Source organism: Malaya genurostris, chromosome 2, assembly GCF_030247185.1.
Source record: "Malaya genurostris strain Urasoe2022 chromosome 2, Malgen_1.1, whole genome shotgun sequence".
Classification (NCBI taxonomy): Eukaryota; Metazoa; Arthropoda; class Insecta; order Diptera; family Culicidae; genus Malaya; species Malaya genurostris.
The window spans coordinates 167,389,749-167,417,322 of record NC_080571.1 but is presented as its reverse complement, the minus strand read 5'-3'; the positions used below and the strand labels follow the sequence as shown (position 1 = coordinate 167,417,322).

Sequence of the window (27,574 nt, the reverse complement as noted above, 5' to 3'; positions counted from 1 at the left end):
TTAGGGATAATGGAGTGTAGCCATCGTCCCAGTTCGTCATTCGTCCATGAAGTTTGCCAACTTTCGAGAGTTTTCTGACGAGAGATACTGGAAAATTCATTGAAGCAGATTGGTCTTTCATAAATATCACCTTCTAATGCGCCCACTTTAGCCAATGAGTCTGCCTTTTCATTGCCCGGAATGGAACAATGCGAAGGGACCCAGACTAATGATATTAAATAAGACCGTTCAGATAAAGTACTCAAATGTTCCCGTATTTTCCCCAGGAAATATGGGGGATACTTTCCTGGCTTCATTGCCCGGAGAGCTTCTATTGAGCTTAGACTGTCCGTGACAATGAAGTAATGGTCTTTGGGCGAGGTTTCAATGATCTCGAGGGTGTACTGAATAGCAGCTAATTCTGCGACGTAAACTGAAGCCGGATCACTGAGTTTGTAAGAAGCGGTGATGTTTTGATTGAAGATGCCGAAGCCTGTGGACTTGTTAATGTTTGATCCGTCAGTGTAAAACACCTTTTCACAGTTGACTGTTCTAAATTTATTATAAAAAATATTTGGGGCCACTTGAGGGCGCACGTGAGCCGGAATTCCACGAATTTCTTCTCTCATGGATGTGTCGAAAAACACAGTAGAATCAGAAGTATCCAAGAAATGAGCACGGTTGGAAACAAACGAAGAAGGATTAATATTCTGAGCCATGTAATCAAAATACAAGGACATAAAACGGGTTTGAGAATTAAGCTCAACTAACCTTTCGAAATTTTCAATCACCAGAGGATTCAAAATGTCGCATCGAATGAGCAAACGATATGAGAGATCCCAGAACCGGTTTTTCAATGGGAGAACACCCGCCAGCACTTCGAGGCTCATCGTATGAGTCGATTGCATGCAACCCAAGGCAATACGCAAACAACGATACTGAATTCTTTCCAGCATGATGAAATGAGTGTTCGCCGCGGATCGGAAGCAAAAGCATCCGTATTCCATCACGGACAATATCGTTGTTTGGTACAGCCTGATCAGGTCTCCTGGATGGGCACCCCACCACGACCCGGTTATTGTACGAAGAAAGTTGATTCTTTGTTGGCATTTTCTTTTCAGATACCTAATGTGACATCCCCAGGTGCCTTTGGAGTCGAACCAGACCCCGAGATATTTAAATGTGAAGACCTGAGCTATGGTTTCACCCCCTAGTTGAAGCTGTAATTGTGCTGGTTCTCGCTTTCTCGAAAATACAACCAGCTCAGTTTTCTCCGTAGAGAATTCGATACCCATTTGAAGAGCCCATGTGGATAAGTTGACAAGAGTATCTTGTAACGGCCCTTGCAGATCGCCAGCTTTGAGTCCTATAATAGACACAACGCTGTCGTCGGCAAGTTGTCTTAGCGTGCAAGATGTGTTGATACATTTATCGATGTCGTTTACGTAAAAATTGTATAGAAGGGGGCTTAAGCATGAGCCCTGAGGAAGACCCATGTAACTGAATCGTATTGTCGACAAATCACCATGCGCGAAATACATGTGTTTCTCAGACAATAGATTATGTAAAAAGTTGTTCAAAACTGGCGAAAGACCATGCTGATGCAGCTTCTCAGATAAGATATTTATAGAAACTGAGTCAAAAGCCCCCTTAATGTCTAGGAAAACTGACGCCATTTGTTCTTTACGAGCAAATGTCATTTGAATTTCTGTTGAGAGCAACGCAAGACAATCGTTCGTTCCTTTACCCCTGCGGAAACCAAATTGTGTATCTGAAGTAAGCCATTAATCTCGACCCAATTGTCTAGACGGAAGAGAATCATTTTTTCGAACAATTTCCGGATACAGGAAAGCATAGCAATCGGCCGATACGAATTGTGATCGGAGGCTGATTTTCCTGGTTTTTGAATGGTGATCACTTTCACTTGTCTCCAGTCATGTGGAACAATGTTGTCCTCAAGGAACTTATTGAATAAACTCAACAAGCGCCTTTTGGCGGGGTCTGGCAGATTTTTCAACAAGTTGAATTTTATTCTGTCTAATCCCGGGGCTTTATTGTTACATGACAAGAGTGCAAGTGAGAGCTCTACCATCGAAAACGGTGTTTCGTTTGTATTTGGTGTCGCGGCGCGGGTGATCTTCTGTTCCGGAACAGAGTCTGGGCATACTTTTTTAGCGAAATCGAATATCCAGCGGTTGCAATATTCCTCGCTTTCATTCGTGGTGTTATAATTGCGCATTCGTCGGGCTGTGTTCCAAAGAGTACTCATAGATGTTTCTTTCGTTAAGCCGTCTATAAACCGACGCCAGTAACCGCGTTTCTTGGCTCTAATCAAGTTCTTAGTTTTAACGTCTAACGCCGCGTAAGTCTGGTAATTATCAGGTGTTCCATTTTTTCTGAATATTTTATACGCGGAGGCTCTCTCCGCGTTTAAATTTGTGCACTCTTTGTCCCACCACGGGTTGGGAGGACGGATGTTAGTTTTCGCGCCGGGTACACGTTTCGTCTGAGCTTGAGTCGCGGTGTCGAGAATCAAGCCAGCCAAAAACGTGTACTCTTCCTCCGGAGGAAGTTGTTGAGTTCTTTCAAGTTTCTCAGATATCGAGGTCGCATAGCTATTCCAATCAATATTTCGTGTGAGGTCATACGAAACATTGATTGTCTTCGATGGTTTTGAGCCGCTGGTGATTGATATTACGATCGGTAGATGATCGCTACCGTGGGGATCAGGAATTACCTCCCACGTGCAATCCAACCGTAGCGATGTCGAGCAAAGGGATAAATCCAGCGCACTTGGTCTTGCTGGTGGTGCAGGAATCCGTGTCATTTCTCCCGTATTCAAGATTGTCATATTGAAGTTATCGCAGATATCATGGATCATAGTTGATCTGTTATCATCGTGAAGACAGCCCCATCCCGTACCGTGTGAGTTAAAGTCTCCTAAAACCAACGTCGGTGCAGGAAGGAGCTCTACGATATCACTGAGCCACCGATGCCCAACCGAGGCTCTTGGGGGAATGTAGATGGAAGCAATGCAAAGGTCCTTACCTTTGATTGTAACATGACATGCGACAACTTCAATACCTGGTATCGAGGGGAGGTTAATGCGATAGAAAGAATAGCACTTATTGATCCCCAAAAGTACTCCTCCATAGGGATTATCTCGATCCAGACGAATAATGTTAAAATCGTGAAAGTTTAAGGGTATTTCAGAAGTTAGCCAAGTTTCGCACAATGCAAATGCGTCACATTTCAGATTGTTTACTAGAAATTTAAATGAATCTATTTTTGGGATAATACTTCTGCAATTCCACTGTAAAACAGTGATTAGATCCGTGACCTCGGTGGATGATTTAGCCATCGAAAGATACAATCGCTGAAAGAAGGGGCCAATTTGCAGTCAACTGCTTCAAATATGTTTTTACTGTTGGCATGAAAGCAATTAAAATGCTTCTAAGAGGGTCTGAAATATTGAAAGTTGTAAAAATCCAGTCCACAACATCAGAGAACTTTATAAGTCCAGCACCTAGTTGGTTCTCTGGTGGATTTTCAGGGACGCTTGGGGATTTTTTAGTCCCAAAATTTCTGATATATATATCGTTCCAACGTTTCTGCAAACCAAAGTGAAAATATTGGAATCCGTTTTGATTTCATCTGTTTCAAAGAGACGTAGAATTTGTTTCTATTAATAAAATAAATTTTGTGAACACACGAAAATTTTAAATTATTTCAATGGCTTTGTACAAAAAGGAAGAGAACGTAAATTTATATGAATTCCATATACTAACCCATGGCCAAAGAAACCAACTACAATTTCAAAAAAAAAATTATTGCTTGATTTTTGTTTTACAAGCAATTAAGAACAAAAACATATATCTTAAATTTTCCGCTATCCTAAACGACATCAATTATAATCGATAGAATATTAGAATTTAAACATCACAAACTTAGAATTTTTTCGGAATGTATAGAATTCGAAAATTATTTGAATTTTCTATTAGTAAACAATTCAGAAAAAGTAGGATTCTGAATTTAGCACAAAAAATCATACGAAATTAAGTAAAACATGTTTTTATCCACCTAGTTGTGTAATGATGCCTTTCTCATATCTCTCTTATTCTCATATAAAAATGTATTCTTCAAACAGTTTTGTTTGATTTTTGAAAAACATGAAAGCTAGTGCAGCAGTGTAACCTACAAATTGAAAGTTCTCAAATCGGTTAGGCCATCTTTCTCAGTGAAGTGAGTTCCACTATTTCAGGCACTTATGAAACTGGAATCGCCCCGAATATTGGCTTTGCAGCAGCCTTTGCGATTAGCACCAACCAACCAATCTATTTGCAGCTTACAGTTGTCTTCGTCTCGAAAAACAACCTCTTCGTTTGAATGCTTTTTACTTTAAAATTGCACCTATGTTATCAGAACTAATTGGCCCAAGTGGCATGTTCCCCTACACACTTGGAAAATGTTACATCTGTATAGATGCACATGAAAGGAGCATCGCGATTCACTTACATTCATAATACAAAGCATGTAAAGATAAGTCATATCATTGACTTCACAGTCAATTTAACTGAAGCTTACATCGATACAGACGCAAATTTTATATTTACATGTTGGTAGATGTAATATTGTGTCATCACCGAAGAAATTACGGCACATTTGAATTTACGTCAAGCGTAAATTTCGTTTTTTCTAAGAGTGTAGTTATATGGAGATTCGTGCCTTGCGTAGTTTCTCATAAACTTCCTGATGGGAAGGGAAGGATAAAAGGAACATGGAAGGGAATTGAGAATTGGGTGAGGTGGGAAAACAGCACAAAACATAAAGAAATAAGTCGTCCTGCATCCCCGAAAGGATGCTGAACGATCTGCAGGTGCCAAAATGCACGGTTGATAAAACCTCCAACCACCGAGAGATTTAACAAAAGCGACACCATTCTGCATTCCCCGAAGAATGCAGAACGATTTCTTCCCGAATATGCACTTGAATTAATTTGACACTTTAGAAGACAAAAATACCTTATATAGCTAATAAATGACTGATACGAATATTTTTCAATGAAAAAACCCAATGTATGAACATAATTTTAAAAAAATTTAAAAAATATCTCCTCCGCCTTTTTTTATAAACATGCTCGGAAATATTTTCTGTCAAATACAAGAAACGGATTTTTTTTCGTTTGCCTCAATGTTAGATATAGCAGTTTAAAAATAACCTGTTTTTGAATTAGTTTTGCTCATAACTTAGGTTCAGGAAACGCTACTTGAATACGTCAGTCATTAAAAATTGATTTTAACAAACTCTAAAAGATGTTCAAAGATACGAAAAGAGAAAAATATGAATGCTTAAGCAAAAAATCTGATTTTCTGAGGAACACCCTAAGTTGCTCTTTAAAAATAGCTGTAACACTAAAACCGTTGCAAATACTACTATGGTGTCCTCAGCAAAGCAGCTCGAAATAAGTTTATCTACAATTTTGCCGAAAAATGCAGTCCTCTATCTCAACACATCCGCAAAATAATTTTTGGATCACCTTCATAATAAGAGCCACCCTAATATCATGTACATCGACATCTTCACTGATCATTTGTTTTGAAGACATCATAGCTCTAAAGTATAAGGTTAAGCAACAAATGTTTTTGTTCCCCTAAATTTTGAATCCGGACCACAGTACAATGCAATTTAACTCGGAAATTTTAAAATTTCCGATCTCTTACCTATTTTTTGAGATTCTACGGCAAACCTACAACAAAATCAGAATTTTAGTAGTTATCAAATGCGTTTGGGTTGTGCATAAAAATTGTTTAGATCGTTTGTCCAATACAAAAATATAACTATTTTTAGAGTTTTAGGTTATTTACTACAATTTTTTAAATTTTCAGTGAAATCCAAGTTTCAGTTTTTTTTGTAAATTTTGTTTATAATAAATTTCCAACTAAAATAATAAAAAAAAATATATGTCGGATACATACGGATATATAATTTTGATCATCAATACAATGTTTCTGGTAATGATTTCAATATTTTGAATCAAAAAAATGTACAAGTCATCGCTTTAATTTTTGAGTTATATACAAACATGTGAAAAAAATGAAAAATTCATATTTATTCATAAATTCATCGAATTCTCAATGTTTTCTTTTGATTGTGCAGGAATGGTAGTTGAGCGAAAATTTTAGCTGGTATCATTAGCAATCGAATGATGTGTAAAAATATATAGGGCATCGCTTTGAATTTCGAGATATTTACGATCATTGTAAAATGTCTCATCTTTTCTTAGGTCATCTATCTACAGTTTTCATTATAACTTTGGGTAGACAACCCTATTTTTCGTTTTTTTCAGTGCATTGTATTTCTGGAAGTATTACCTTTCCAATGGTGAACAAATTTTGAAGATCGATTGACTAACAACATAGTTATGACTCGGTAAAGTTGAAGTTCTCAATATCAGATTCGCGATGCAGGTGCCGCATGAATGCAGATAGGGCACGTTTTGAGCTTGAAAAAAAACTTGGAACGGGAAAAATCTGATTTTCACTAGTTTTTCCTAAAAGCTCGTCAATAATGGTATACTTAAAACAATCTACAAACTTCACAAAATTCGGAGGTGAAAAATTTATCGAAATTGGTCAAGTAACAACTGAGCTATGATAGCTCAAAGTTACCGTTCCAACTTTTTTGAGGCTTGGTGCTCCGCGTAACTCTTTTAGGCTTTGTATTAGGAGTGTTAACATCGAAGTCCCCTATTACGAAAAATTTCGGTCGATATCTTGTGAGTTTTTGCAAATCGCCTTTAAAGAAATTTAATTGTTCGCCGAGCATTGGAATGGCAAATATGCTCCAGCGATGAAATAAATTCCCTGAATGGTTTCAACTTCGATTCGAATGGTTTTCGTTAGAAGATGGGCTGAAAGGCGTTTCTGTATTTTGATTATTTACATTAGAAGAATTAAGAGGTATTTGTTTACCTGTTACCAAAGCGTAACTGTCATTAGAAGAAGATGATGACGAGGTCGATCTACCTGTCAATAAATTGTTTTCATTAGAAGACGAATTGAAAGGCGTACCTGATTTTTGTTTTAAATTCGAAGGAATGAGTACCTAATTGGGCGTGGCATTTGTAACGGTTTTTTGATTTTCAGGTATGTTCTGTAAATTTAAGGTCGTTGATTTCACTTGTTGTCTAAGCGAACGAGCGTTAAACATTTTTTCCCTGGCAGGACATTTCAAATAATTGGATTTAGGTTTCATTCATTGGACAAACGTCTTTCGAATGCGATTTACCACAATTCAAACACCGTATATCCATATGATAATTTCTGGTTGCATGGCCGAAGCCTTGGCGACGACGCCATTGCGTTAAGTTTGCAATACTATTATGATGTGTTTGGATGGTGTACGATTTGTTCAAGTTTTGTGAGATATAATTCAAGCCAATCCAAATCTTTTTGTTCAATTTACTTTTTAATAGTAATAATGGTATGATAATTCTGTCGAAACTTTGCTGAAGTCAGTATAGAGAGTTTCTACATAGTTTCCATTGTCCATAGATTCAAATGTAATGAATTCCAAGAGATCTGTTGAAGTAGAACGACCTTTTAAAAAGCCATGTTGTTTTTGGGTTATGTATTTTTTCACTTGTTGAAATATTTTTCCATTGATCAGTTTTTCAAACAATTTTGAAATGCACGAAATAATGACAATCCCTCGATAATTACGTATGTCTGATTTTGAGCCTGATTTAAAGACCTGTGCTAAGGAGAGTTTCCATGTTCCTGGAAATATTCCTGTTCATTAAGTTAAGTTGAAGAGATGGTGTAATGGTGTTTTGAGTTTAATTGCTAATTGTTTCGAAAATATTAATGCTATTCCGTCAGGTCCAGGTCCCTTTGCTGCGTTGAGGTTCCCAAGTACAGTGATTTTTTTTGCTCAGATAATTGATTGACACTGATGTCATTAGAGAACTTCGGTACGAAGGAAAAGTAGTCACGTTCACGGTCTGTCTCTGCATGTGATGTATATAATTATTGGACAAAAATAGTGAATAAATGGCAAATTTCAGAGCTATTATTTCCAGTTGTCCGGCTAGGTTTATTTGGGAAGGGAGGTTGTTATTCTTCGGTTTTGTTTTAACATAGCTAAAGAACTTTTTTTGGCGAGATAACAAAGTCCTCACAAGTTCCTATCTCATGCCTCCCCGAGCGTCTATGATGAAATTTGGTCAATAGAATGGCGTAGACTGGGTGCCATCGTCTTCTGCGTTAGTAGCAGAATGATATGGTGAGAAATGGGTTGTAGGTTGAAGCTCATCCTAAAGTGCAAAATTTATCATAGTATATTGCAACATGTGGTTCTGTTGTTTGTTGCATTATTTGTAATATATTGAATTCGAATTGTCGAGATATGGTAATCTGTTGTTTTGTTTTATTTCTATTGTGAATTGTAGATGTGCTTCTTGTCCATTGAACTGTTTCCTCATAGAATCCAGTTATTTTTGCTATAACTAAAACTTAACGCACTGTCGTCGTTGCCAAGGCTTCGGTCATGGAACCAAAAATTGTCATATGGATATACGGTGTTTGAATTGTGGTAAATCACATTCGAAAGACGTTTGTCAAATGAATGAAACCACTGATAAATTTTCATGTTCAAATTGCAATGGAAATCATAAATCCAATTATTAAAAATGTCCTGTCAGGGAAAAAATTTTAAACGCTCGTTCGCTTCGACAACAAGTCAAATCAACGACCTTAAATTTACAGAACATACCTGAAAATCAAAAAACCGTTACAAATGCCACGCCTAATTCTTTTAAGGCACTGATTTCTTCGAAACAAAAAACAGGTACGCCTGCCAATTCGTCTTCTAACGAAAACAATTTATTGACAGGTAGTTCGACCTCGTCATCATCTTCTTCTAATGTCAGTTATGCTGGTTTATAAGGTAGAAATCTATCACCTATTTCTTCCAATGTAAATAATCAAAACACAGGACCGCCTTGCAGTTCTTCTTCTAACGAAAACAATTTATTAATAGGTAGACCGGCCAAATCATCTTCTTCTAATGGCAGTCTACCTACAAATATTCCTTCAATGCCATTCGCTTCTTTGAATGAAGTCGATTTAGGCGATATAACTGAAAATAAAATGATCTACCTACAAGATCAACTTTTTCAAATGATCATCCAAATGAATTCGACTTCATCACTTTTTGAAGCATTTCAAATCGGATGGAAATTTGCAAATAATATTATAATGAATTTAAAATGATGTGATGTTAAATAATTATTTGAATATTTTAAATTGGAATGCTCGATCTTTGAAATCAAGTGAAGATGAATTTTATAATTTTCTCGAAGTTCACAAAATTCATATTGCCATTGTGACAGAAACTTTTCTTAAACCAAATGTCAAATTGAAAAGTAATCCACATTATGTGGTTCACCGATTTGACAGGTTTACTGGAATGGGTGGTGGAGTTGCCATTTTTGTCCAACGGCAAATTAAACATCGAATTTTGCCTTCTTTCAATACTAAAGTTATTGAAAGCTTGGGAATCGAAGTTGAAACCATTCATGGAATTTATTTCATCGCTGGAGCATATTTGCCATTCCAATGCACCGGCGAACAATTAAATTTCTTTAAAGGCGATTTGCAAAAACTTACAAGATATCGATCGAAATTTTTCGTAATAGGGGACTTAAATGCTAAACATGTCCAGTGGAATTGTAGGCAAAATAACAGTAATGGTAAAATACTTTATAATCAACTCTCAGCTGGTTACTTCACAGTTCTTCATCCCAGTAATCCGACTTGTTTCTCTTCCGTGAAAAACCCGTCTACAATTGATCTGGTTCTAACAGATCAAAGTCACATTTGTAGTGAACCGATTACTCATGCTGACTTTGACTCAGATCATCTTCCTGTAACATTCAGACTTTCCAACGAAGCTATTATTAATCCAATTAGTTCTATTTTCAACTATCATAGAGCTAATTGGTTGGATTACAGATCTCACATTGATAATCATGTGGATCATGAAACTATTTTAGAAAATTCTGCGGACATCGACACAGCAATTGATAATTTGAATCATTATATTATCGAAGCTAGAAATCTTTCAGTTCCCAAAGCTCAAACTAAATTAAATTCTCCTATCATCGATGACAATCTTCAACTGCTCATTCGGTTGAAGAATGTTCGCCGACGACAATATCAACGTTCTCGTGATCCTGCTATGAAAAACATAGTTAAGGATTTACAAAAAGAAATTAAACATAGATTTACTCTTTTGCGAAATGAAAATTTCGCTAAAGAAGTTGAACAAATTAAACCATATTCTAAACCTTTCTGGAAACTTTCTAAGATTCTAAGAAACCTCAGAAACAAATTCCTGCTCTCAAGGAAGGAAATCAAATACTTCTTACAAATGGTGAAAAAGCTCAAAAACTTGCTCAGCAGTTCGAGAGTGTCCACAATTTTAATTTAAACGTTGTGAGTCCTATTGAAAATGAAGTCTCGAATTTTGATGAAATTAAATCAATTATTAGGAAACTCAAAAACATGAAGGCTCCTGGTAATGATGGAATTTTCAATATTCTTATTAAAAATCTTCCCGATGTTGCCTTGAGACTCCTGGTTAAAAATTTCAACAAGTGTTTTTCATTAGCTTACTTCCCAAAAAGATGGAAAAACGCTAAAGTAATTCCTATCCTAAAACCTGATAAAAACCCAGCAGAAACATCAAGTTATCGCCCAATTAGCTTACTTTCTTCTATCAGTAAACTTTTTGAAAAAATTATCTTGTTGAGAATGATGACTCATATAAATGAGAATTCAATTTTTTTACCAGAGCAGTTTGGATTTCGTCATGAACATTCAACTACTCATCAACTTGTCAGAGTAACGAACATGATAAAATCAAATAAATCTTCTGGGTTATCCACTGGAGTTGCTCTTCTAGACATAGAAAAAGCATTCGACAGTGTTTGGCACAAAGGTTTAATAGCAAAAATGTCTGATTTCCAGTTTCCTATTTATTTGATCAAAATGATTCAAAATTATTTAACTGATCGTACTCTTCAGGTTAGCTATCAGAATTGTAAATCTGAATTGCTACCCGTACGAGCCGGTGTTCCGCAGGGTTCGAGTGTAGCTCCAATCTTGTATAATATTTTCACTTCTGATCTTCCAAATCTACCCGTTGGTTGTCAGAAATCGCTATTCTGTGACGACACAAGTCTGTTAGCCACAGGTAGAAATCAAAGAGTGATCTGCAGTCGCCTACAAAGAAGTTTAAATATTTTCAGTGATTATCTGTCAAAATGGAAAATTAACCCAAATGCAGCAAAAACGCAATTAATTATCTTTCCTCACAAGCCAAGAGCTTCTTTTCTTAAACCAAACAATAATCACATTCTCAAATTGAATGGCTTGGAATTGACATGGTCTGATCAAGCTAAATACTTAGGTTTAACGTATGACAAAAAACTCACTTTCAAGGATCACATTGAAGGAATCCAGGCAAAGTGTAATAAATATATTAAATGTTTATATCCTCTTATAAACAGAAATTCTAAGCTCTGTCTAAAAAACAAATTGTTAATTTATAAACAAATTTTCAGACCAGCCATGCTTTATGCGGTACCAATTTGGTCAAGCTGTTGTTCCACCAGGAAGAAAACGCTTCAAAGGATTCAGAATAAAATTCTGAAAATGATTCTGAAGCGTCCTCCCTGGTTTAGTACAAATGAGTTACACAGACTCACAAATATAGAACCATTAGATGTAATGTCACATAATATTATAAGCAAATTCCGACAAAAATCGATGCAATCTTCAATTGAATCGATTCGCTCTCTGTATTAGTTAATAAGTTAGTATATAAGTTCCTTTTCCCCATTACACAATACAAGTAGGTTTAATCTCAGAATTGCTATATATATATATATATATATATATATATATATATATATATATATATATATATATATATATATATATATATATATATATATATATATATATATATATATATATATATATATATATATATATATATATATATATATATATATATATATATATATATATATATATATATATATATATATATATATATATATATATATATATATATATATATATATATATATATATATATATATATATATATATATATATATATATATATATATATATATATATATATATATATATATATATATATATATATATATATATATATATATATATATATATATATATATATATATATATATATATATATATATATATATATATATATATATATATATATATATATATATATATATATATATATATATATATATATATATATATATATATATATATATATATATATATATATATATATATATATATATATATATATATATATATATATATATATATATATATTAAAAAGGATAATTTTCAATTACTTGCAAGAAAACAACTACCCCCGAACTTTCATCAACAGTCTACTGCAACACCACTACGCTAAACATAAAAATAGCTCACACACAGCATACAACGGTTCACTTCATACATCACCAGCATCATCGTCGTCAACAGCCTCATCATCAATAGCATCGTCATCAGCAGCACCATCGTTATCTGAAACTACCTACCGATCCATAGCAAACATCAATGGACTAACATCACGAATCATCCGTGTTTTGAAGAAAAACTACAGTTCCGTAAGATGCGCCTACAGGCAGATACATACCGTAGGTTCACTCCATAGTAAAGTTAAAGATCCCGTACCTATAATGCAACAACATAATGTTATATACAAAATACCATGTAACAACTGCGAAAGTTGCTATATCGGCATGACCAAAAATTCTCTAAAAGTCAGGCTAGCAGGGCATAAATCAAATGTAAACAAATTAGAACATATCATACAAAATCATACTCACACAGATATTCAGATCACATCTCTTAGAGCACAAACTGCGCTAATAGAACATTGCATTGATCACGAACACAGATTCGCAATAGATAAGACCACAGTAGTAGATCGCACTTTCCGTTCTTTAGCTCTCCCATATCTAGAAATGTGTCATATAACCAATACATCACATACTGTTAACAATCGTACAGACACAGATGGTCTTAGTGTGGTATACGCAGCAATATTGCATACAATTAGGAATTGTTTCACAAGAAATATTTCTAAGATATCATAACCCTTTTTTACCGCCAAGCAACGAAATATTTCATTATGTACCATAGATAGAAATCAGAGAGAAGAAAAAAAATCCGCCAAAACAAAAGATAGTGACCATAGACAAAGTTTTCTAATTTGTGTTTCTAGACAAATTTTAATGAGTAATTTTATTGTAATTTTTGTAAGCAGCCCTGTTTGTACATTTCTTGTGAATATTTGTTATATGTGTTTTTGTAGTTATACCAGAAGCTGAATCTCCACCTTATGACTATTGACACCTACAAGAGTGTTTTTGACGAGGAACGATAACCTGTTTTTGTAAGTCATTTCATAATTGTGATTAGTTGAACATAGTTTGTAACGTCTATTTCTAAATACAGTTCCCCTGAAGAAGACGCCAAACCAGTAGCGTCGAAACGTTGGGTGTTAAAACAAAAATAATCGTTTTAATCCATTATTGACTGCATAGCCGATAAACAAATCTACATTCAAATAGAATCCAGTCGAAAGTCTCCCAAATTAATAATAATAATACTAAAAATAATAATAATAATAATAATAATAATAATAATAATAACAATAATAATAATACTATTATTAATACTAATAATACTAATACTAATAATAATAATAATAATAATAATAATAATAATAATAATAATAATATTATTAATAATAATAATAATAATAATAATATTAATAATAATAATAATACAAATAATAATTATAATAATAATTATAATAATAATTATAATAATAATACTAATAATAATACTAATAATAATAATAATAATAATAATAATAATAATAATAATGAGCCGAATATAGGTTAAAAATATCTATCAAAATAATGAATGACAGACAGTTTGGTTTGCGCACTCAGCGGACATGACAAATTTGAGAACACCGAGTTGGACTGGCTCAAAATAAACAAAAATGCCAATGCGAACGAAATTCGCTCGCGCAGGGCTCGTTGCAGTTAAAACATTGTGCTATTCGATGACCAGTAATATGAGACTAGGTCAATTTTATATACGTTAATGAATGTCCACCATAACCACAGTCAAGATCGTATTTATTTACAGCTAAAAATGAGTATCATCCAGGGGGATTCATTTCAGAATTTTGTAAACATACGGCAAGCAAAACAAAATTGGAGGCACAGAGATGTTATAGTACAAGAATCAAACTCAAACAAGTATCGACTTTCAATTCCCTAAAGCGAAAGTACTGCAGTGCATTCCAGAGTTCGATGAAACTACCGAACAATTAGATGCGTTCATCTATCATATTGAACATTTCGAAGAACAATTCCCAGAAGAGACATCTAGAGACAATCTGATCTACGTAATATTATTGGAGTTGAAAAAAGAAGCGGCAGCTAGATTGCTGCACATGAAACATGATTACTGCACATGAAAGCATGATTACTGCACATGAAAGCCGAAAATTGACATAAATTCAAAGAAAATCTTATACGCGAATTTGGAGAAATCAAAAGAATCGAAGACGTTGTTTTAAAAACAGAAACTTTGCGACAAGAACAAAATGAATCATTCAAAAATTACACAAAGCGTATAATGAGAATTAAAGTGTAGTTGGAAAATTACAATGAAAGGTGCTTTGCTTGGAAATCGCCAATGGAAGTCAGTCTTAGACTACATTGCTTAGCAGGCTTATACAACGACGAACTGGAACGAATGGCACAAGGCCACAAAAAAAGACATTATATGAGTTACTGGAGTATTTAGAAGAAATTGATATAGAACGAAAACTCGGCTGCTCGGCCATCCGTAAAAGTTGTCCATAAGTGTCAACTTCTCTTTCTGAGCAGCCTAGATAGCCATGTAGTGTCGGTAGCGGTTTCCCAACTGGTTAAGAATAATGCTACGGTCCACCTGTACCGGTGGTATGAGTCCACCAAACAGGTAAGCCGTGTGACATCCGGCGGAATTATTTTCTACCAAGAATTGATCCACTGGTTTCTTGTTCCATATCGTAAAAGGTCACAAAAATAGGAACTCCTAAGTTAAGGTGTATTTCCGTGCCGAGGACTGAGTGGCTGCAGGAGGTTAATCAATGCAGTCGTGAACGGAATATCTTGGGTGTTTCCATTACTGAATACACGCAATGTTTAGCAATCGACTTCTTTGTTCTTCGCTTCGGCAAGCAGATATTACAAACCTAAGTGTCTGTGTGTGTCCTCAAGGTGGTGTACTATCCCCATTTTTATGGAACCTAGTCGCTGATGGTTTGCTAAGGAAACTTAATAACCTTGGATTTCCGACTTATGGTTTTACCGACGATTATCATATATTAATGACCGGTAAAAACATTACCACTCTCTTTGATTTAATGAAGCAAGCCCTGCGATCTGTTCAACTATGGTGTTGTCAGGTTGGATTATCTGTAAATCCCGGCAAAACATCAATGGTGCTTTTCACTCATCGTGGGATAATCACAGGATCTCGTCCGTTACAGTTATTCGGTTCGGAGGTCGCTGTGGTTGATCAAGTGAAATACGCCGGGGTTTTTCTTGATTCAAAACTGAATTGGTCTGCTCACATTGACTTCAGGATTAAAAGAGCTTGCATGGTTTTCGGCCAAGGTAGACGAGCTTTTGGAAGGTCATGGGGACTCAAACCAGGCATGGCAAAAACACGGATCCGTTCTGCACGGTACTCGCCTTCGCTCGTGAGCACACCACCAGGAGTATTGAATCCTACGCTTCGTGCCCGTGTTGAAAAACACACACCGAACGCAATAGAAAAAGCACCCGTACCGGTGGTCGTGTAATTGTCAACCACCGGTGCTTGGATTTTCGGGCAGCACTGAAGTCGAGAGTTCCTGACTTCGGCAAACACCGAAGCCAAGTGTTTCCGATTTTGCCATATACGTGGCTTGTACTATAAGCACCTATAGAGCTATAACGAAAAATGCGTTTGAATGATTAATTCTTTTTTCATCAATACGCGTCTGATTGAATTCAATTGATTGACAATATAAGCAACGCATGGGTGCTCTTCGGTGCCTTCGCGAAATTGAAAACACTCGGCTCCGGTGTTTAACGAAACTGAAAACACGCGGTTTTGGTGTATGCCAAAGCTTGAAACACCAGTGTAAACACCAACACCGAAAATAAAACAGCGCCACGAGCACCGTGGCTTCGGATATTGCGTTTCGTGTTTCTCTTTGTGCACTGGCACGAAATGGCATTCTCAATACACGCGGTGGCGGTGGTTATATGAAGCACGCAGTGCAGTGCAGTGTTTGGACATGCCTGACTCAAACCCAGATACTTGGATCTACACAACTATCGTTAGACAAATTTTAGCATACAGATGTCTTGTATGGTGGCAGAAAGGAGAAGTTGCGGCAGTTCAGTCAAAGCTGAGTCATCTTGAAAGGATGGTCCTAATAACGATGACGGGAGCATTCCCGACAACTCCTACTGCTGCTCTAGAGGCGCACAGTGATGTGGTCGTTCTGAAAAGGACAGGGTTTTCAACTCCTCGTCGTTACGGATGGCCAGCTGCAGATGGCGAGGGATGATTTTCGTTTTCTTGTTGTCACGGGTTTAATGTAACTAATCTGTACTTTAATGTAGGTGTATCGCTTCAAACTCTATTAGTGAAAAAGAGGAAAGTTTGCACAATTCATACAATCAATCAACTAACTCATATTCGGAAAAGTGATGGGAGCGTGTCACGTTTCGTATTCACGACATCCAGTTATGTCTCTGACATTACCCACCCGCCTTTTTTTGTCGTCAATTTTTCCCATCCTCCTAGTCCAAACCATAAAATTTTTCTTCAATTCTCCCCTCTTATATATCGGGAGAATGACGCTAAAAACAAATTGATGGCAAAGCACAAATCTCCAAATATCAAGGGGAACGTGCCATTTGAGCAAATTTGTTCTGATTCCCAGTCTTAGACTACATTCCTTAGCAGGCTTATACAACGACGAACTGAAACGAATGGCACAAGGCCACAAAAAGAAGACATTGTATGAGTTACTGGAGTATTTAGAAGAAATTGATATAGAACGAAAACACATCGAAGTACTGAACACAGATTCAAGCAACAGAGCTGGGCTATAGAGTTCTTATGAGGAATCAAAAGTTTAGAACTAACGAAGGGTACCAATATGAAAATAATGAGTATCAGCAAAAATACGATTTAAAAAATCGGTATGATAATAGAAAACTACCTAATAGATACAATGGTAATATTCGAGAGGAAAATAATGCGCTTGATAGAAAACACTACGAAAATAATGAAGTAAAGTTATGTGTAAATGGTATGATTTACGATAATAGAAAAATATTTCGAAGATGTGATAGAGAAATCAGAACCAGAAATATGCCTGATCAAATGAGACATGCAGCATCTAGAAACCCGAATACAAAGTTAGTTAAGCAAACATGTCAAAAGCAAAATTGGGATCGATACGGGGAGAATAAAAATATAATGAAGAGTGATGTGAACAATCACATCGAAGAAAAAGATAGCAAAAAACGCAAAGAAGGGATATGAGTCAAATTACATACGATAACAGACAACGAATTTATTATGTTATTGAGATCGGCAAAAGAACCAAATAACGAGATGCAGTTGCTGGTGGACATTGGAGCATCTGGCAACTTGATAAGTAGACGAAATGCAGAGTACATGGGAGCATATACAATTAACGAAAACGAATTCATAGAATATTCCGGGGTAACATGTACTGTTAGAAAAACATTAGGTACCGTAAAACTACTTCATCATCGCAGGAAGAATTTTCCAAACGAAGTTTGACGTAGTGGAGAATTTGACTCCATGGGGTATTTTGAGAATGAGATTTATGAATAAGTATGTGACTAGCATACACAATGACCAAGGTTGGATATGCTTACGGAAAATACCTCTTACTTTTAAACCAAAAACAGAATCATATGAAGCTTATCAGAAACAGGAGAACAGAGTCTCAAAATACGAGGCAGATAACAATGTCAAAATAAAGGAAAAATACCAAGCGGATGATCAAACCAAGCATAGTCCACAGGGTAGGCAGTGTACAGAAACGACAAAAAATTACACGGGCCAATGGCAAGAAGATATGCCGTCACACGAAATGTTAAAAATAGAGTGTGCTAAAATAATCAGTTATTTGTAAAAATTGCTGCAGCAAAAAGATCTAACAAAAAAATTCAATATTTGCTCCATACTGGAGCATTTTATAACGTAATGAGATGAGATACTGTCGCGAAAATAGGATCAGAGAAAATAAACTAAAAAGATAATTTATACATGGCAGGCTTTGATGGAACTCAATCACATACTATTGGGTCAGTAAAAGTCACATTGGTGATTGGAAAAACTCATTACAGAGTTAGATTTATTATAGCAAAAGATTTGCGTCTTCCAGGAATCATTGAAGCAGAGTTTTTAAAGATATACACAATATATATGTCACTCAGAATTTCGAGTACATATGCCTAGGTGTACCAAACGAGCACAATAATGTAGCAAATATATTAGTATCAGGAAAAGAAAAGGTACACGCAACTGAGCATTATGGGATGCGTGCTGCAGATAAGGATGGGTACAACATTGAAATATCAACCCGCATAAATAATGAAAGAAATAATTAAGTAAATGATAATAATGAGAAGCCAAAGATGTTTTCAAACAGCAACTAAAGCAAACAATAATTGTGAAATAGAGAAATCCACAAGTAGAGACAGGATAATCAAGAAACATTTAAAAACTGATGAAGTAATTATCGTAAATGCGGAAGTCTTAGAGGGAAGTTTATCAAAGCATACTAGGTATCAAACGAACAAAAAAGTAAATAAAAATAATAACATTAATGCGCCGTATCAGAACAACTATGATATAAACAATAACGACGATCGATCAGATAGTATGCTTCCCTGTTGTAGGACTAATATTACTAATGAAGAAGGAAAAGGTTTTATAGCTAGAGAGTGTGACGAAGAAGACAAATGTTTCCTTAATTTAGACACAAATCAAGGTGTAATTCTTACGGAAAATAAAAGATACGGTCGAATAACTGGTCAGGACCGAACGGATAAATCTCTGTCACTAACAAATCAATAATATTGGAGTCATCAAGAAACAGAGAGATAGGAATTAGCAGCATAAAGGGGAACCGTTCGGAAACAAAACGAGCACCAAAAAGCAGGACGTGGGTGATCTAAATATAAAAAAATAAGTCTAAAAAAAAATATTTATGATTGAAGACAACACATTCAGCACGGAATTAGAATCTAAGTTACTTTATGGGTTACTGTTATTATTGGGAAAATATTAAAATCCACATTTAAGGTAGCGCTTCGCCGTGGTCAAGTCGAAACGAGACAACTCACGGCTTCCTCTTGCTTTGTCGCCGAAATTTCACTCTAAATTGCAAATATCTCCAATACTAACCCGATTCACGAAAAATCAAAAACATACGATTGTAGGTAAATGATTTTGCTATGCATTTGGCGAAAAATATTAGTTAGAAAGCTTTTCTTTCGCGAGATTTCGTGCGATTTTGCATGCGTTGACATTGTGTGCGTGCGAAAGAATAAGGAAAAACTCATTTATTTTTATAACTCGCACGAAATCTTTCGATAAAAATGTTTATCAGGCACAGTTTATATACGAATCGATAGAAAAATTAATTATCTAGAATCGTATGTTCTTGGAATTTCCGTTTTCTTTACCGTTTTCAAACAATTTTGGGTAAAGTGCGTGAAACCCCGGGATAGACAGCGAACTCCCGTGACCACGGCGAAGCGCTACCTTAAGTCTATTTTATAAAGGAGAACAGGAATACACGCCGGAAGAACTAGCACGGGTAGCCGGGAAGAGAAGCTGCGGTATGGATACTAGACAACCGACCGGTAACTACTCGGAAGCGATTCCAGTAATAGAACGGAAGGACGACTTCTGAAGCTATGAAGGCGGGGATGGTAAGGCACCATCAAAATGAATACGGCATAGAAGCTAGTTGTGGGAGAGTTTCAAAACGATGGCATATCAACTATTGAAATTAATAACCTGCAACAAACATTCGCATGCCGCAACTCCAATAACAATTTTCTTTCCACAGGCAAAGACGGGTAGTCGGTCTGCATCTACGGGTTAAAAAGGCGCGGGGTACCTCAACGAAAAAAATATACATAAACATGAAAACTTCTCTGTTGAAGGAAATCCAGTCGAGATAACATATAGATTCAACTAATAGAAAGAACAAATATGACAATGAAAACAAAAAATACGATGAACAAAAATATGACAATGAAAAAAGAATATGATGCACAATTATACAAAATAATAATAACAACAATCATAGAATAAAAAATAGATTAAATTCGAGGCACAGAATCATACAAAATGACTAGGAGTTTTTTTTTACAATTTGGAGTCCTAAGAGCAAATTCAGCAGCTGCAAGATTCATATGGGTGGTCTATAATGTAAATGAAACTGAAACAAACGTATCCCCAGCAATCCGTTTTAGTTATATTTATTCGACCAGTTCTACTGTCAAATTTAAAACTGGTATACACTGCCGTTCTATTTTTTCTATATTTGAAACACAGATAAAACGCTGCTGGGGCTGCCAGTTTATTTTGTTATAATTTCCAGATTTAAATTTTAAAACTGACATAAATTATGCATCTAGAACTAGAACACTCCTGATTATGCCCTAAACTGTGTGTGTGCCCGAAAATAGTCGTCACAGAAGGAAGGATGTCGGTAGCTTAGCCAAGCTACCTAAGAGAACGAGATGGTGTGCTTGGATGCGGTGGCAGGTTGAAGATAAAGGGAACCGTGGAACCACCAAGATGTCAGAAGGAAGAACAGCAGAGTTGAAAAATCGGGGCAGAAAAAAATTTACGAAGACTTAGTATGGAAGTCCGTGATAACAAATTTAAGTAATGGCAACGCCACTAATTGCTGCATCGACAAGTACAACTGAAAATGAAACAAGAAGGAAGTAAACGCAGTCAACGAAGTGAAACATGACTTGCGTGGGTATTCCACAACGTTACAACTTGCTACCCCATATTTTACTCAGTGAGCATCGCCAAGCTCAACTGAATACCATAAACAAATATATGAAAATCAAAGTTATTAATACGTGGAAAACTAAAACAATACGAAGAAAACAATCACGAAATCAAAAGAAATAAAAGAAAAAACCGCTAGGAGCCTCAACACATTTAACCCTCACATTTTTTTGCAAAACGATTATTACTACTGGCAGTAATTCAAATGATGCCCAAAACTCAAATGAGATAACGACCAATTCTTAACTATACCCAATGAAGCGAATGACTAATCAACGAGAAGCTCTAATAAGAATCACCAACACATCAGAACGAATCGTTAGGAATGAAAACGATACGGTACCCAGAGTCCGAAACTAGCAACCATTCGATCAACCCACAGATAAAGCAACAATAGAAGCATACCACGGAACAGGATGGCATAGTTCACATATAGCAAAAACGAAATCAAAACAAAAATCCCATGTGTAAATAAGTTGGGCAACAGTAATTAGAAACATAGAAATTTGAAATCCAGCTACAAACCTCACAACCTCAAACCTACAAACCGTCGGCTTATAGCAGACGCATTCGACTTGATGTTCACCCTTCAGGTAACATCAAGCTCAGTAAGCAAGGGGGATTACCGGCCGCCTTGAAATGCCAGCAGTTTCAACCTAATAACTAATGACTAGCTAATACAATAATTATTTTGTACACCCAAACAACTACCTTCAAACAGTACATACTTTAACAACATGAATCTGAGGGTGGTTTGTGGTATAGATTTGAAGACGTTGCACGTTGATTCTGATGACGATGACGTCAACTCACGAATTCACTAGAATTCCTTCTTCGACGATCGATTTATTGGATATTCTTGGTGGACTGTATGAATGATTCGATCCAGGTTCAATCTCAGGTCTACGTCGGATGAGATGGATTGTTTCTGAAATCAGATGAGAGGCAATTTTTTAAACAATAATGATGAAAAACAAACGACTTCCGCAAGCGCAAAATGCGCCGATGATGTAACGTTCTCACATTGCTTGGAAACGTTCCAGTGCGACCAATGTACATGCAAGGATGATGTTGCGATGGTGCCTCTCTTGTTGGATGGTTAGTTTGATCCCGGAATGATACCCTCTATAATGGATGCTCGTATGGAATTCCTGCTGAGTAACGAGAATGTTGGTTTCTAGAACTATTACGAATAATAACATAACTGCGCGTGGAGGTCTCTCAACCTCCACTGGAAACAAGTCGCCTTGATTTCGATTTTACTGCAACTGTAAAAGTACTAGGAGCAGGACGCAGGATAGACGAACAGACAAGATGACTTCTAGGATGTAATGAATTTTTGGTATTTCGGTGACGCGATCAAAACCGTGTTGTTCAACTGGTTTGTATGTCCTGTTGCTGTCTTTCTATATGTTCATCCTTGACTGGCGTCTCGTTGTCCTCAATTGGCAGGACACAAATTTTCGAAATAGCTCTAGTGTACAGGCCGTGCTTGGTTTTGACCTTAACCACTCGAACATTTCGATCACCTCCGATGTGAACCTCAATAATGCGTCCCATAACCCATCGTAGTGGTGGCTGATTATCGTTGTTGACGAGCACCATTCCTTCAGTAAGATTTTGTTGTTGTAGACCACTTTTTCCAAATGGTTTGTATATATCTCTGGACTCGATGACATCTCGAAAGAGTGTTTTCTCGCAGCTCTTGTAAGGACGGTTCTAATATTGCTGACATTAGTCGGTGTATCAGAAAGTGAGCTGGTGTGAGGACGTCCAAATCAGATGGATCGTTACTGATCGGAACTAGAGGTCGACTGTTCAAGCATGCTTCAATCTGCGTTAATAAAGTGTTGAACTCGTCTGGCGTGGTGATATCTGTGCCAAGAGTTCGCTTGAGGTGATATTTCATAGACTTCACCGCTGCTTCCCACAGGCCGCCAAAGTTGGGAGCACGCGGCGGGATAAACTTAAAATTGATGCCTTCGTTTGCTGCTGCTTGTGGGATGGAGTTGGTGAATGTTTGTGAATTGAACAAGAGACGAAGTTGATCCAATTCCCTCTTTGCACCCACAAAATATTTGGCGTTATCGCACATGACAATTTCCGGTCGGCATCGTCGGGCAACTAAACGACGAAGTGAAGCGATAAACCCATCAGTAGTTTGATCCGACGCCATTTCCAAATGAACCGCCTTTGTAACAAGACAGATAAATATTACCAAATAGCAAATTTGAACATCAGTTTTGCGATGCGGGAAACGTATTCTGAAAGGACCACAATAGTCTACACCCACGCGTGTGAACGGTGGAGCTGGACAAACTCGCTCAGATGGTAAATTGCCCATGACTTGTTCTTGTGGTTTTGGATTTGCGCGAAAACAGCGCACGCAGGTCCGTATAACCTGTCTACTCAAATTCCTCAATCGGAGTGGCCAAAACCGTTCTCGAATACTGGCTATTAAGAGTTGTTGGCTCACGATAGTGAGTTATTATTAGAAGTGTAAGTGGGTGATGGTTATCTAAGATCATAGGGTGTTTCCTACTATAGGAAATGTGAGCATTTTCAAGCCGACCACCTACAACAATGAGTCCATCAGTGAGAGTAGGACGCAGCGAGATTAGACGGGATGACGGATTCACTTCGCCTTTGAGCGTCAACTGAGATATGTCTTCAGCAAAGCTTTCTTGTTGAGCGATTTTCACGAGTTCCAATGAAGCTTCTTCACGTTCAGGATATGAAATGTATCCTACTCTCTTATTGTTGCGATTTCTACAATTAGAGGCGAATCTGCGACACATCGCTGTAATGCGAACGAGAGCTGTCAATGTTGATCGCAGCATAAAAATTTCATTGGGTGGACGAGGTTGAGCTAGAGTAGCTACAACAGCTTTTTCTTCCAGCAACGATTTATCATACTCTGATGTGTCCAGTAACGCTGTTTTGGGCCACGCATTTCGTGGTTTGTGTAACCATGCTGGTCCGTACCACCACATTTGATGTTCTGCTAAATGTTCAGGGGTCATTCCGCGTGATATGACGTCGGCCGGGTTTTCCGAACCGGCGATGTGATTCCAAATACCTGCTTGGGTCAGATGTTGGATTTCTGACACCCTGTTCGCCACAAACAATTGCCAACGGGCTGGTGACGATGATAACCAACACTTGACAATTGTGGAGTCCGTCCAAAAATACGGTTGAGCTGATACTTGAAGACTGTCAACCACCTTCTCGTAGAGATGGCTTAGTACCAGTGCGGATGACAATTCCAATCGAGGAATGGTCATCTTCTTCCTCTTGCGTAGAACATCATCCAATGGAGCGACTCTGGATTTTGCTGTGATTAGCCTAACCGTTATTTGACCGTCAACCGTCGTACATCGAAGATAGACGCACGCCCCGTACGCTTTTTCTGAAGCGTCACAAAAACCGTGGATTTCGACTGAAACCGTATCGTTGTTAAAGGCCAGCCAGCGAGGAACATTGAGGGTAGACAATCCAGCTAAGCTGTGACGAAATTTCAGCCACCAATGCTGAAGCTCTTCGATAAGTGGTTCCATCCAAGAGCATTTCTGTTTCCAGAGATCTTGGAGAAAAATTTTAGCTTGGACAACTACTGGTCCTACCAATCCGAGAGGATCAAAAAGGCGAGCGAAATTGGACAAGATAATACGCTTGTTGATCTCAGTGGAATCATTCCACTGTGGCACAGAGAATCGAAAGTTGTCCGATCGAGGTTCCCACGAGAGACCTAATGTTTTGATGGTCGCCGTTGTCGAGTCTAGTTCCAATGATGTACGGTCGACCTTCAATGAGTCAGGAATGACTGCCAATATTTCCGAACTGTTGGAGCTCCATTTCCTGAGAGTAAAACCCGCAGACTCCAAGAGTTGATTTAACTCATCATATAACTTTATGCCGTTTTCTATGCTATCCGTATCCGATAGCATATCAACCACATAGAAATCCTTCAGAAGTATTTTTGATGCCATCGGATACCGTTGGGCTTCATTTTCTGCTAGACGCTGGAGGCTTTTGGTTGCAAGATACGGGGCTGATGAAGTTCCGTAGGTGACGGTCGAAAGTTCGAATGTTCGAATTGGTTCTGATGAAAAATCTCTCCATAAAATTCTTTGAAGACGATGGTCGCTCTCAACCATATTGATCATTCTATACATTTTAGCTATATCCGCTACTAGGGCGTACTTATGTATCCGAAAACGGAAAACCGTTGAGAGTAAGTCTTCTTGGACCACCGGGCCTACCATTAAAGCTTCGTTGAGTGAAATGCCGGACATCGACGCACACGATGCATCAAATATTACACGAAGTTTGGTAGTGCTGCTATCAGGTTTCAGAACAGCATGATGCGGCAAGTTGTATGGGAATGGAGCTGACTCTACTTGACATAACTGTACTGGGATCTCACGCATGTGCCCTAGATCTAAATATTCAATGAATTCACAATAAGCTTTCTTAAGCGCAGGATTAGTCTCCAGTCGTCTCTCCAGTTCCATAAATCTTCTTAGTGCAATTGAACGAGATTCACCAAGACGTTGGATTAAATACTGTTTCTTTGGAAGCATTACAACGAACCTTTCTGAAGCATCTCTCGCTGTAGTTTCATCGTATAATTTTTCACAAAATGTCTCCTCCAAAGACATGACGGTTTTAGTTCGACATGTCTCTAGCTCCCAAAACCGAGTGAGCATGTCTTCCAACCTCTCTTCTGAACAGGAAAATACGGCTGATGCTTAATCGAAGTTAACCGTTTTCGCAACATTCCCTGACACAACCCAGCCCGGCTGAGTGTTTTGCAGAGTTGGTCCATCTTCTTCTAGTTTATGCTGTCCATCGACTAAGAGATCGTAAAATATATCCGCTCCAATGATGACATCGATTGTACTTGGACAATAGAACTCGGGATCAGCCAATACGATTCCACTCGGAAATTTCCATTGCGTTATGTTAAGTCTTGTAGTTGGCAAGTCTGCAGTTACTTTCGGCAATATAAAGAAATGCATTGGAATTGTGTAATGAGATGTTCGCGAACGAACCCACGCAGTTACGGATTGTTTGAAACAGGTACTAGCTTGACCAATGCCCTTAATTGGCAAGCATTTTCGACGACGCTTGAAGTTGAGTTTCTGAATGAGATATGTTAATAAGAGCAGTAGATACGAGATATGTTAATAAGAGCAGTGACGAGTTGAAAACTTGACGAGAGGACTGAATTATGGCTAGTAGATGGGTATACTGTGGTGCAAGGAGAGTGTGTTGGCTTAACATTTGCATTTAAAACTTTATTGTGGCTTCTAAAGGTACCGGAATTTCGCGTAGCTTGTTGAATGGATGCTGATGTCTCATGAGCTTGAGACTGTTCTTGTTTCTGTTCTGGTAGTGGGTCGAGAGTGTGATTTTTCCTTGCTGGTTGTGACTGTTGATTTATTTTAGACGGTGAAGTTAGATGACCTGAGTGCAGGAGGGTATGATGACCTCGTCCACAAGTGTGGCAAGTTCCTTTTGTACAAAATCTCGCTATGTGCCCGGGTGACAAGCAGTTGAGACAGAGTGACTTACGCTTTGCTTCGTCAACTCGATCCGTGATCTTCAGCCTTGTAAAATTATTACACTTAAACGGGGAATGAGCCTGATTTCCACAAAATGGGCATAGCAACGCTTGTTGAGTGCTCGTGTGACTGAATGTAGAGAGGCGAACGGGTTTTTTCGATTCTCCTTGGTTCGTTCTCAAAGACACAATGCTACGAAGTACCATGAACTGGTCTTTCAGAAATTCCATGAGATTTTTATATGTAGGAATTTCCGTTGAATTGTGATGATTTTCCCAGCTTCTTAGTATATTCGAATCAAGTCGCTGACACACCATATGTTGTAATATGGTACTCATTCCATCAATATCCTCACCTATTTTTTGTAACATCAGCAAATTAGTTTCGAATTCTCCTACAATACGATTTAGTTGTTCGTAGGATTCCTTATCCATTGATTTGACGGCAAATAAAGCATCTAGGTACGACTTGGCGATCAACTTTTTATTTTCATAGCTTCCTTGCAGTGTACTCCAGGTTATAGAAGAATTTACGGCTGAGAGTTCGATGGATGCTATCTCCCGCAGGGCGTCTCCGATCAAAGATGTACGTAAATAGGGGAATTTAACAATTGTTGATAAATGTTCGTTGTCGTGAATCAAGCTGGCGAAAGAATCACGAAATGGAATCCACTCCCTTAGTTTTCCACTGAATGTCGGTAATTTTAGCTCTGGAAGTTTAACCCTTACTTGAGAATCAGGAATTGACAATGGTCGATGTTGA

At 37.3% G+C, this 27,574-nt stretch overlaps 2 protein-coding genes across 2 annotated transcripts; both read right to left on the bottom strand.

The window, feature by feature from the left end:
• Positions 1-22,619: 22,619 nt before the first annotated feature.
• LOC131428982 (uncharacterized) lies at positions 22,620-23,421 on the bottom strand. Its single transcript, XM_058593040.1, has 2 exons — positions 22,979-23,421; positions 22,620-22,908 (listed from the first exon to the last, which is right to left on the bottom strand). Exons 1-2 carry the CDS (start codon positions 23,419-23,421, stop codon positions 22,620-22,622), a joined length of 732 nt encoding a protein of 243 aa, XP_058449023.1.
• Positions 23,422-23,650: 229 nt separating this feature from the next.
• Positions 23,651-25,828, bottom strand: LOC131428981 (uncharacterized). Its single transcript, XM_058593038.1, has one exon. The coding sequence runs from the start codon at positions 25,826-25,828 to the stop codon at positions 23,651-23,653; it is 2,178 nt and encodes a 725-aa protein (XP_058449021.1).
• Between the last annotated feature and the right edge of the window lie 1,746 nt (positions 25,829-27,574).